General features: G+C 28.3%; 1 protein-coding gene across 1 annotated transcript in view; it reads left to right on the forward strand.

The window, feature by feature from the left end:
• LOC113367322 overlaps window positions 1–12950 on the forward strand; it is a 335948-nt gene that overhangs the window by 249797 nt on the left and 73201 nt on the right. Inside the window, exon 3 of the mRNA XM_026608935.1 lies at window positions 6310–6370. Coding sequence (XP_026464720.1) covers window positions 6310–6370 — 61 coding nt within the window. The remainder of the gene's footprint in view (window positions 1–6309; window positions 6371–12950) is intronic.

Genomic DNA, 12950 nt, shown 5'->3' on the forward strand with positions numbered 1-12950 from the left:
ATGCCAAAAAGACCATACTGATTTTTGCAAACTTTGACGAATTTTTAAAGCTGAACCAGTTTGTCGTAGGGCCGTAATATTTTAGTATGATCTAGAAGACTATGGTATCTATCGTCAAAAAATAATCATAAAAATCGTCGAATTTTTTTTAAAAACTTTATTACAAGAAAACGGCTCGGCCGATCTCTACCAAAAAACTAATCAGCACGATTCCCAACCAATATCTTTCGAACGGTTTTTGAATTTTCAAAATCGATTCAGAATTGCGGGCTAAAACGTAGACGAAAAATTTTCACTTTTCTGCCATTTATGAAGAAACGGCTTGGCCGATCGTCGCACAAAACTGACAAACAATAGTTCTCGTCGAGATACATCGAATGGCTTTTAAATTTTTGAAATCGACCCAGCCGTTTTCGAGAAAACGTCGATTTACGGCAAAAAATCTGTTCACATACACACACACACACACACACACACACACACACACATACTTTTTCCAAATTTGGTCTCATTCGATTCAGAATGGCTTGAAACGTCGAGAAAACATAAAATTAGCGAATCGGGTTTTTTGATGAAAACATAAACTTCTCCTTCGGGAAGTTAAAAAATTCGACGATTCTTATGATTTTTTTTTTGACGGTAGATACCATAGTTTTCTAGGTCATACTAAAATATTACGGCCCTACGACAACTCGTTTAGCTTTAAAAATTCGTCAAAGTTTGCAAAAATTGGTATAGTTTTTTTGAAATTTGTCAAAATTAGACTTTTGATCGACGTTTTCTCAAAAGCGCCTGAACCGATTTCAGAAATTTAAAAGCCATTTGATGTATTTCGGTGAGGACTATCGTTTGTCAGTTTTGTGCGACGATCTGCCAAGCCGTTTCTTTGCAATTTAAAAAAAAGTGTTAAACTTTTCGTCCATATTTAAGCTCATCCTACCGAATCGATTTTAAAAAATCAAAAACTGTTCGAAAGATATTAGTTGGGAATGGTACTGATTAATTTTAGGTGAAAATCTAACGAGCCGTTTTCTTGTAATGAACTGTTGAAAAAAAAATTTAAGCCGATTTTCATGGAACTTTTTTTTGTCGATATACATCATGGTCTTATAGAACTTACTGTAATATTACGGCATTACGACAAGTAGTTTAATTTTAAAAATTCGTCAAACTTTACTAAAATTATTATCGTTTTTTAAAGTAGGATTGATGAAGTATATTATTTACACTTTTTTTTGATTAAGTCAATTATTTACACATATCGGTAAGTTCATGTAACTTGCCTCAAGGCTAAATACCAAACCAACTAGTTTGTTTTATCGTTTTTAAAAGAATTAAACATTACGTTAAAAATCTAGAATATTAGAAACTTGAAAAAGTGGTTGAATTATAAAAATTCATTATAGTTTGGATTGATAGGTTGCGCTTTTTTGTTGGCACTTCCAACTCGGCAGTGAAAGAGAATACTTTATAGTTGTAATAAGCGTTTGTGAAACGTTCTAAATATTTAAACTTTCCTTGTTATTGATTATGTCTAATATTTACACGTATCAGGAGGTTTTTGCAAATTCAAGTGATCCATATTAATCCTATCCCATATTAAAAAAGTGGAATATGTCGAAACGTCTGGTTTGATTTGATTGATTAATATATTTGAAAGCACCGAAAATACTGTTTACAATCATCTATACTTTTGACATAGAGTCTTGCTGTATTTATCTCTCAGATTCAAGCGCATGAAATGGTTAACTATCTAATGAACGATGGCAACGATTATCGGAATGAAAGTATATTTTTTGAAGGACATGATATAATTACGAGCATATTGTAATTCTGCGACATTCTGTAATTCAGTTTTTAAAGAAAGTGAGATAGTTACATATATTATATTCCCCATCAGTGCGTCTCCAAAGTCGTTGTCTTCATTGAATATTCATCCTGCAGAATGTTTGCAATTGTTTAACAATAGCGGCGGCAATTACGCGGTTTTGTACCGCGCTCCAGGAGCTATGTAATTAGTTGTGTCTTTCACAACCCATTGACAAGTACAAGTCGATGGGTTCCAGTCGTGCTGACTCTGCAATTCTTTTGCCAGATGCAACACTTTACCGCAATTAGTTGTTGACTTGTACAGTTCTTCTGTTGAACTGAATTCGACATCAGCTGTGAAATAAATATTTAACGTTTCACGCAGATTCAACTATGGGTAATTTTATAGAAGAAATTGTCATACTAAATTTGCTAAGTCAACAATTTCAACCTAATCAACTAATAATAAAGGTAAAACTATTTAACTTCTTAAATCAAGATTTTGTGAGAAAAAGTTAAATAGTATTTTATTTATACGATGAAAATAAACTAATTCATCATTTTTAAGTAAAACTTCTTTTGTAGCTTCCCGTGGGGCAAGTTATTGTAATCTTCCAAAAATCGAAATTGAAAATTTTTGCATTTCTCGACGTTCTGAAGGTTTCTGAACATGTTGGCATACCTCAGAAAAAATGGATGTATGTGTGTGTATGTGTGTATGTATGTATGGTTACAATTTTTCGGTCACGTTTTCGGGCGCACGGATCAACCGACTTGAATGGTTCGAAAACATTCGATTCCTATTGGTAGGGAGATGCGCTGATTAGTTTTTGGAGAAGGCAGGTCCAGCAGTTACAGAGATAAAAAGCAAAGAGTGCAGAAAATATAAATCGAGTTTTTGAGAATGAAAAATTTGAAACCAAATTTTTTTTTCAATTTTTTTTTCAGGAAAATTTTTTTTTGTCGAATATAATTCAGATTTTATTTTTAATTCTGACTAAAGTTCTAATATACTTCAAACAAATAACTTTAATTTTGCAATTCAGTTTATATAATTCTTATAAATATTAGACAATGTTACAATATTTATAATAATCATTCAATATTTCTCGAACATTTCGTTACGGTACTGGAAGTTCCAGCAAATTGCCTTAAGGCACGATGCCATACACTGCTATTTGAATTTTAATACAAATTTTATACATCTCAGACAGACTAAAGTGTCTGGTGATCATTTGGAAAGAGTTGATATGATTGGTCATGATATCACATGATATCATGTATATTCTATAAATCTATACTCTTCATGTACATTCGATATCATGTACATTCTATAAATCTATACTCTTCTTTAAAAAATAATACTATGAGATATGGTACCACTGACAGCAGCTTTCTCAAGAAAGTTAGATAATTTGCTGACTGATTTTGTCTTTTTATGACTTCAAAAACAATTTTATCATATTTAAAATATGATAGTTTGTTTTGAAATATTAGTATAGTAGTTTACATTAACAAATGCATGTATTACTGGTGTTACCATATTATCAATAACAATATTTCAAATTATTATCTAAAGAAATTATTTTTGGCTTAATTGTAATCCTGTACAATAGCAAATAGGTTTTACTTCAATCGCGTGTATATCTTAGGTTTTTTTATTAGTCGATGCTTAAACTTAATCGAATAAAGAAGGCCATTATCTCTATTACTTTCTGATATGTCACTAATTGAAAAAAGGCGAAAAGTAATCAAATAAAATTGATACTAAAATTATTGGAATTTATCTACTCTATAACAATATTTTATTTCATTAAATGTAAGCAAAAGTGTACTCATGATTAGGATGAGTCATGCCCTCATGCATAAATGGAATAATAATGTACTGGAATAATAATACTTAATATTTGATCTGTCTTTTATGAAGATATTTAGTAATTAGCATATAAATATTTGCAAAGCAACCACAAGTTGTCCTTTCCTGTTTGTGTCTTTTTTTCTATACTTGACTCGTATCTGTTGACATTTTATAATTTTATGCTGTATTAGCATCGAAAGGAAACTTCTACTCTATGTCTATTATTTCGTGTAATTAATTTTTATATAACTGAAATATTCAATCAAAATTATTTACGATTTACGATTAATTTCAACAGAACAATATTCAAAACTTTTTCTACTTGAAGAATGTCAGTATGAACGGGTTTGGAACGAATGATATCAGTTCGGCAAAGTTTTGCAAAAATCAGAAAAAAAACTCTATACTTTCAATATCATCAGAATTTTAATGAATTATATTTATTCTAACTTACTTAGTTATCAACAATAATTCATAAGTGTACATTTTTCAAGAAATATTGCGCTGCTTTCTATATTAACAATTCAAAATATACGACATGCATTTTGCAAATCTATAGTAAATGATTATCATTTTTAATTTGAATGAGATTATTATTGACTCTTAAATCACGCAATTGTTGCGTTCTTGCGTATTACAGAAATTTCCTCCATGATGTTATTATGGAAGCTGATTCAGATGAAAAGTGCAATATAATATATTCCAGAGGTAATTACACATTTGCTGTACATTAGTTGACGTTATAAAATTGCAAACTCTCATTGTTAGAAACTGCTACCGGTGTTGGATATCCTTTCTTCAATTTGTAAATGAATTATATTATACATATTATTATGCGTATTAAATTATTCCATGTGAACACATGGAAATAATAGATAAAGCTTTGCAAATTCATGAGATTCGGCGGCTAAATTGCATTTTAGGAGCAAAATTATCAATGGGAAATTGTAGATATATATTTAGCTTTTCAAAGGAAAAGTTTGTGAAAAAAATCTGGCTTGCTTATTTTATGTTTCTTCTTTTTTGAGATTATATTTTGTTTGTCTTTCTAGACATACGACTAAAACTCCATCGCACTCCGCGTTCGCATTTCTATTTAAACTTATATAATGTAATTACAACAAAAGAGTATTAGTGATGCGAGACGTTTTAATGACATATCATTTTCTTATTTCGCAATTGTGTAAAACATTGCGCTTCCATGAAAACAATAATGCATATATTTTCTTCTGTAGTGTAAAGCTTCTACGGATGTTGATCCAGTGTTCCCAGACCGTAAAATCTTGATTATATTGCATTTTTGCATTTACCTCGTAATGTATTTAGTTATATTAAGCATTTGTCTTAGATAAATAAAAATAAATTAAATGTAATCTATATGCCAAAAGCTTTTAATAGGAACTTTTTACTAATCAGCGGTTCTTTATTTACTATACATGTATGATGGATATCTGTATCTAATAACTGAAATATGTACAGCATTCAAACTTTTTTTTAAAAAAAGTTGAATTGAAAGTTAACAAAATCAATATAAGTTAAGACCAATTCCAGGATAGAGGATACGTATTTAACATCTATGCCTGAATGAATTTTACCGTCACTTATTATGGGTACTTTTTCTTATAACTTATGTCATCTCAATTTTTTTTTAAATATGTCTGAAATATTTAACTGTAATATATTTTTTGTTTAAATATTTGATATTTTTACTAATTAGATTGCTTTTCACTACTATATAAAAATTGATCTATATATGTGTGTGTGTTTATGTTCTGTGCATTCATAAACCATAAATTAAAATCGCCGTAAAAATTTGGGAAACTTTTAGGTTTATCGCCGGACAGGTTTTTGCATATTTTGATTAATACCAAGTTGTTAATAAAAAGGTTGACCACCCCGAAGAATTTTTTTATCAATATTTATTTAAAATTGCTTTCATCAAGTGTTGTCTAACTCTAACACTTCTTTTTTAATGTGCTGGTTAAATTTTCTTGATTTTCGAACCTCTCAATTTTTGCCTATCACTACCCTAATTTTATTGATCATTTTTTACCTGATCGATAACTGGTCAATTATATTGTCTTTTCTGGACGTTTTTAAATGTCGTCGTTTTGTAAATTGAAAAAGTAAATATGGATATAAAAACTAAATATAATTGCAGCTGCAAAACTAAATTAGTTTTTTTAAGAGACTTATATGCGCTTGCTTGCTAAGAAGTAAATTGATATTAATAGCAACGATTGATATTTTTTTTTATTAACTCTTTACCTACAACTGTCCAGTAAAGAACATTCAGTAAATTTAATAAGTTTACAATAGTCCGCCGAAAAGGGACATTGTATACTACATTGGCGATATAAGTAAACATATTTTGTTGCAAGGTGCAAATTATGTATCACACTTCGTTAAAATAATTGTATTATTCTAATAAAACAAATTATGTTGATTAGTATTGTTTATGGCCCATGCTCCGTGTCCGTGCAAACATTATGCATATCTTATTGCTGTCGCCAACTGTCAACTGTCAACTGTCGCCATTAAAAGATGTTCTTATGTGAAAATCTAGTTTTATTCATCATTTAATGTGTTTGTAATCTCAAACATAATTAAAATGCTATATTTAAATTTATTTATTATTACAGAGAGGATCACAGCCGTTCGGATGTTTGTGGATTATTTAGCCCAACGTCCCCGAAGAAAAAGGTAAGTGCTCTTTATAAAAAAAATATATCCAGTTGAATTAGGGTAAAAAGGGTACATATTCTATTTCAGAAACTATTTTTTTTAAATATTGTATTTCGACATTTTAAATCTAAATGTAAACTTATAATATATATCGTATAGTAAACCTATTTTACATGGACAATCGCAGTCTTAATCTGCTCAAAAAAGGCTACGAAAAAATCGAAATTTAATCTTATGACAGCACAGCTTTTGCTTTTGCTGCAATTTACTGCAAATGTGCTGGACTTATATGTCATATTATAACTTTTAATAAACCAGTATATTTTAGCTATTATCATGCACATTTATAACAATATATTTTTTATATATTCTTTATATAATTGCAAGATGTAAAATGACAGTTTTTAAAAAATTGGTTATGTAAAAAGCAGTTGAATTTTTGTTTATACATATATATTTCAAAATAGTTTTTAGTAAAACACAAACAAATTATGTAGTTCGATCATATAGACAGAGTATTTTTTTATGATTTCATATCATAAATGATATAATGTCGTTATCAATTAATAACTAATACGAAGACTTTCTAAATACAGTTGTTTTCATAATAAAGTTAGTTTTAGTATTAAGTTAGGAAATATTAGTATCCAGAGCATGATATTATGTGACCGTGCTTATTATCGCTTTTTAGCAAAAACTTGTGACAAGTGACAATTTGCTACGTTTTTGCTATTACATTTATTTTGATATATAGCGCTAATTATCAGAATTGAGAGAAAGGATCAAGTGCTGATGAAATAAGATATAAATCAATGATTGATAAGATTTATGCTCCACATCGAAGTATACTGTTGTATAACGATCATTTCCCAACATTTGCGAAGCTTTATATGGTATTGAACATAGATTTCGTAGCAATTTTTTTTGTTATACTTGTGATATAATTAAAAAACTGTATTTCAATTGAGCAATTTCCTCATAATTAAGTAATAATACTTATTGGGTGGAAAATAACTATTTGTGATTGTATAAATGGATTACATTACTTATATTCAAAATTAAAGTTTAAAAAGCATGAAAAGTTCGAGAAATTATAATATTAGGCTTATGAATTAAAAACACATTGGAGTTTTTTCTTGGTGAGAGGGTGAGACAAATGTAGTGTTTTTTCTAGAATGTAAATATTATCTAATTATATATCTGTAGGGTACGGTGGAGGACAGAGGTCCAATTTGACTTGATATTAGATTATTATGTAATATTGCTGTCTAAAGTTTAGATTCTAAACCAAATAAACTACAAATATTGTACTATGTTCAATAAAATTTCCAGTTAATTTCTAATTATAAAAATGATTTTTTTTACTTTTTTTCTAAAACTGGTCATCTGTTCTCTTTCGCTCCGTAGGCGAGATTAATTTAGTTTATTTCTTGTAAAATTGCCTTTTTAACTAAATTTACATTTTTATTTACTATTTTCTATTGTTTACGTCTTCGGCAGGGTAAATTTTCAGCTGGTCCTTTTAACCTGTCCAATGTAAGCTACCAATATAAGTTATTTATATTGGTATTAAGGGTTTTAAGTTTCGCTCTGCCCTATTGGTTTTTCTATTGATTTAGGAATTAGTTTGATTTAAAAAGCTTTGTTTTGGCATACCGTATAATTTTTTTATGTACTCGTATGTGGGTAAATGATTTAAAAAAACATGGCTCCGTACTGATTGTGCTAAAAGTTATTTATTATTTTCGATTACTGTGGAACTTGGATTAACCGGACTAATTATTGTCGATGGGCATTCGGATAATCGAAAATCCGGATAATCTAATGTATGAAGAATAATTATGTGTATTTATTAAAAATTACAAATACATACATAGATATTAACGAAAATCATGTTTATTAATAATTAGAAACTTTCTTATATATGTACATATATATTTTCTAAGATTACATTATATGCATATTCCATACTGCAGCATTAATCATTCAAAAATTCGAATTTTGTATGTATATACATATAAATTGGTCGCGGTTGGCTGTCCGGATAATCGCAAATCCATATAACCGAGATCCTGATAAACAAGGTTCTACTAAAGTTAATTTGCTTTTTTACCGAAAATATGCAAAATGATATTAATTCTGGGAATCTGATGTTATTCATTTTTTAACTTTTAAATGCTTACTTTAAGAATATAAAATTTTTCAATCCCTTCTATTTTCAACATTAAATTTGTTTCCTAATTTTAATCTTCAATATTATCACAATTACAATTTCAAATTTTTTCTAGAGATCATGAAATATTTCAAAATTTTCCAAAAGGATTTAGAAAATATAAATAATTACAAATATTTAATACTCAAAAATAAACAGTATTTGAAATACTTTAAAAATATAAAAGGAACAGTATTTTAAACATCTAATTCACAAATTATATTTTGTAAAATAAACAATTAAAGAACTTTTCCAATACCATATTATTATCAAAGTTTTGTTTATACACAAGCATAAAATATCTTTTTAATATTTTGACTTTTTTTAACTCATGTAAATCTAAAGTTTATCTATATTATAAACTTATTTTTTCTGCTATAATATTTTATTTACTTTTATAATATTCAACATGCCAATACTCAAATATTATTCGAATTTAATTAAAGTGCAATTTGGGATATGTTCATTTAGACTAGAGTAAATGTACAGAACAGTAAATGCCATAAACATTTCAATCATTGTAATGAAATTGTTCATGAACATGTTACAGAAATTCATTTATTAATTGAGGAACTCATGTTATCATATTACGCATCAAATCAGTTGCACTTGCGTGCGCCAGGAATTAATTAAACTAGAATTGACATTAAAATCATGGATGAGTGTGTATATATGCATTTAGATAGTAATTCATAAAGCGGATTTGCCTAACTATGCAAATTTACTCAATTTTAAATTAAATCTATCTTTTAAAAACGTTTTAATAAAACAATATGAACTTCACTTAATCGTAGCTCGTAGCTTTGGCTGTAGGGAAGACTGGGTGCGGTAGTGATAGCCAGTAGCGTTACTAGACCCTTCGGTGCCCGTGGCAAAGTCTTCTGATGGGGCCCTATCGTGGTACTCAATTTTTAATTTATCTAATTTTGTTTAATAAACGTTAATAGTCATTTACACGCTGTTTACTACTGGTTAAAACAATTTTTAATAAATTTTATCACAAGCAAACCAACTTCGACTAATTTATGCTTTATGGTATTAAAATATGAAATTATACAAGAGGTAGAAAAGTAAAGAATTGATTTAAAGGGATAATTAAAATTTACCTTTAATTATATAAAAATAACAAAAAATACATAAAACTTAATTTTTCTTGAAAATCAAACATAAAATATTGGTGCATATGTTCAACGTTAGGATAAATGGAAATTAAAAAACGTACTTTTTTAATCAAAATTTAAAACAAATACCACTTTATCAAATTTAATTATTACATAATCTTCCATTAACAATTTCTTTTTTACTGTAATTAATTTTATTGATTAAGTAGCGACGTTCGATCTTCATAAAAATTTATGATTTAACTAGTATTGGTATTTTGCCTTGAGGCAAGTTACATGAACTTCCCGATATGTAAAAATAGTCGACTTAATCAATAAAACATAAATTAATTTATGAGTAATTAAAAGTATTCCGAGTGGATTTATTACACATAATTGAAAACGAACGAACACGTTAACTCTCGGAGTTTTCTCTAAAAACTTATAAATTTCTGAAAACTGTTCTGGCGTTTTTGAGAAAATCGATCAAAATTTTGACAAATGTCAAAAGAACGATACTAATTATGCACACTTTGAAGAATTGATGAAAACTCTAAAGCAAAATAATATAAAAAAATATAAATAAATATAAAAAAATTAATAACTTGGACGTAGTTAGCATTTTCTTTTATTATCGAGAGGTATTCAACTTCAACTTGTAAGCTAATGCTTTAAAAGAATTTGTTTCTGCTGCAAAATATTTGAAAAAGATTTTAAAACTTTGTATGTGCTTCACGAATACGACGAAATTTAAAATTAAAACTGAAAAAAATACGTAAAAACTTTAGAACAGAAATGTCTTCCAGACCTGTCACTATTGTTCTTAGAGACAGAAACTTTAGAAAATCTAAAAATGACTTAATAATTCAGTTTTTCGAAAGAAGATAAGGCGAGAATATTTTTATCTGGATCATTTATGAAAAGCTCGGAAAATTATAGAAAATTAAATAGAAAAAAATTAGAATGATAAATAACTATTCTAATTTTATGTATTTTTATATTTTGTGCTAAAAAAATTTCTTCTTAAGGGGGCCCCCAAACAAATTTTGATATGAGGCCCCGCGAAGGCACGCTACTGATATTGAGAAAAAAGTTCTTCACGTGTTCGTTTTTTATCTTAAAAGTCGATAAAGTATAAATTATTATATATACAATAATAAATTCATTAATTCATTCTTGATATATTATATAAACTAAGGATATTCCGATGCAGATCCATCGCAGTTCTTTATCGCATAAAAGATAAAACACAATACTTTCGCTGTGCAGCGTCGACTCCTTTGGTTTTAACTAACTAAATATTCGGCCGAATGCAAGTTCCATGCAAGCTTGGTTGAATAATTAACTTCGACTTTGAACTTTATAAAATATAAGTTTCAACTGAAATAAAATGTATGTATAATGTAAAAATGTATTTCCGAGTCTCGGTTTCCTGGACCGGGGCTCCCTTAGGTCGGGGGTTCGTTGCATTTTGCCACCCACGCCACCCTATAGTTACGCCACTGGTGATAGCCGTCATAAAAGCTAAATTATACAGATTTTGAGATACGGTCCGAAGCGCGAAAGACGAAGTATGATTCCTCGAACAAGTTTCCAGTACTGCATTGAATCAGCGTCCTGAAATAACATGATCTGTGAACCAGCATTGCTTTTAAAGAGAACGAAGTAATTTTTTTTGTTCGATTTCTTTTAATAATTACTGTTACTTGTATATAGATAGATCACTTTGATTGTTATTTTGAGGTAAGTTGAACATTAGTAGTTATTAGTAGTTTTCCAAAAGTGTGGTTTGAGTGAAAACTTCCCGATAGATGTAATAATTTTCCTAATTAACCGAAATTGAGATATTTAGATAAGATTTTGAACTGATAGATATTAGTTTGAGATAGTTCTCAAACACGTTCATAATACCTGTAAGTATATTAATTAAATTGCACAGACATGTGTGCTTGTAGGTCCTAAAATTGTAGCTTATTGTCGCTGCAGAACACTGACAAACGATAGTCCTCATCTAATTACATCGAATGGCTTTTAAATTTTTGAAATCGGTCCAGCCACTTTTGAGAAAACGTCGATTTACGATAAAAAATCTGTTCACATACACACACGCATACTTTTTTAAAATTTGGTTTTATTCGATTCAGAATGACTTGAAATGTCGAGAAAATATAACATAAGCAAATCGGATTTTTTTATGAAAACTTGAACTTCTCCTTCGGGAAGAAAAATTAACTTAACTAAGGCAAAATGTGAAAGAGAAAAAGAAAGGAAATTTCAATACAACAAACGATTTCACAAAGATTTCTTGTTTAAAAATGTATGTTCCATTATTGTTATATTTAGAAGCTAATGTTAATGATTATATGATAAATATGATTTATGTAATTAATTTCTGTGAAAAATATTTCTGTTCCCATTAAAACTTTTGTAAAACAAACTTATCAGAATAAATCAATACTCCAATATGAAATATGAAGCAATTCATTTTCAATTCATTTTATAACGTTTTTTATGTTAAATGTTTATATTTTGTGTTAATTTCTATCAACATTTGATGTCTATATTGATCGTTCGCGTAAAAATTGATTTTTATGAAAATCAGCGTATTCCATAAATAAAATAAATAAATTTATTGCGCAATTAATTATGTTTCATCTATAAGTAGCCTGATTGAGCGATTAATCAGCGAGAGAAATTCATTTTTTTCATAAACTGTAGATTACCCGAACAAAAAATATGCAACTCTCACAGTAGAAGAGAATTTCTCCGTTAGAATTATCTTTAAAAGTGCACTTTCATTAGTTTTTATAGCGTGAGGAACATGAGCAATTTTAAAATATAATATAACGATATAGTTAAGTAAAGTTTACGTTTTGGATCCAGTAATGTGATTTTGCATGCAAGATTTTGTAGCTAATAATTTAGAACGGAACTAAATTGAAACAAATGGATTGGTAAGAAAATATTAAATCTATACTGTAAAATATTATTTGATTTTAGCTTTACGTTTTAAATTTTTAATTTCCAGTTATCAAAAGTAAGAAATGTAGTATTCTGATCTTATTTATGATTCTATAGTAGATTGTCCTAATGCACAATATTCTAAAATTTAGTATTACACATGAATTTTTTAGTTCTTTATTTATACGTGTTGATACTTGATATGTATCATCATTTAGTAAATTTAATTACAAAAACTTATTTTAAAAAATGAATATGATTTGCAAATACACCATGAATATTTTGGCATAAGATGAATTTCACATATTGGCATAATTGTTATGTA

The sequence above is a fragment of the Ctenocephalides felis genome, unplaced genomic scaffold (genome assembly GCF_003426905.1).
Source record: "Ctenocephalides felis isolate EL2017-DRISC unplaced genomic scaffold, ASM342690v1 CF-g0.4_SCAFFOLD_01170, whole genome shotgun sequence".
Classification (NCBI taxonomy): Eukaryota; Metazoa; Arthropoda; class Insecta; order Siphonaptera; family Pulicidae; genus Ctenocephalides; species Ctenocephalides felis.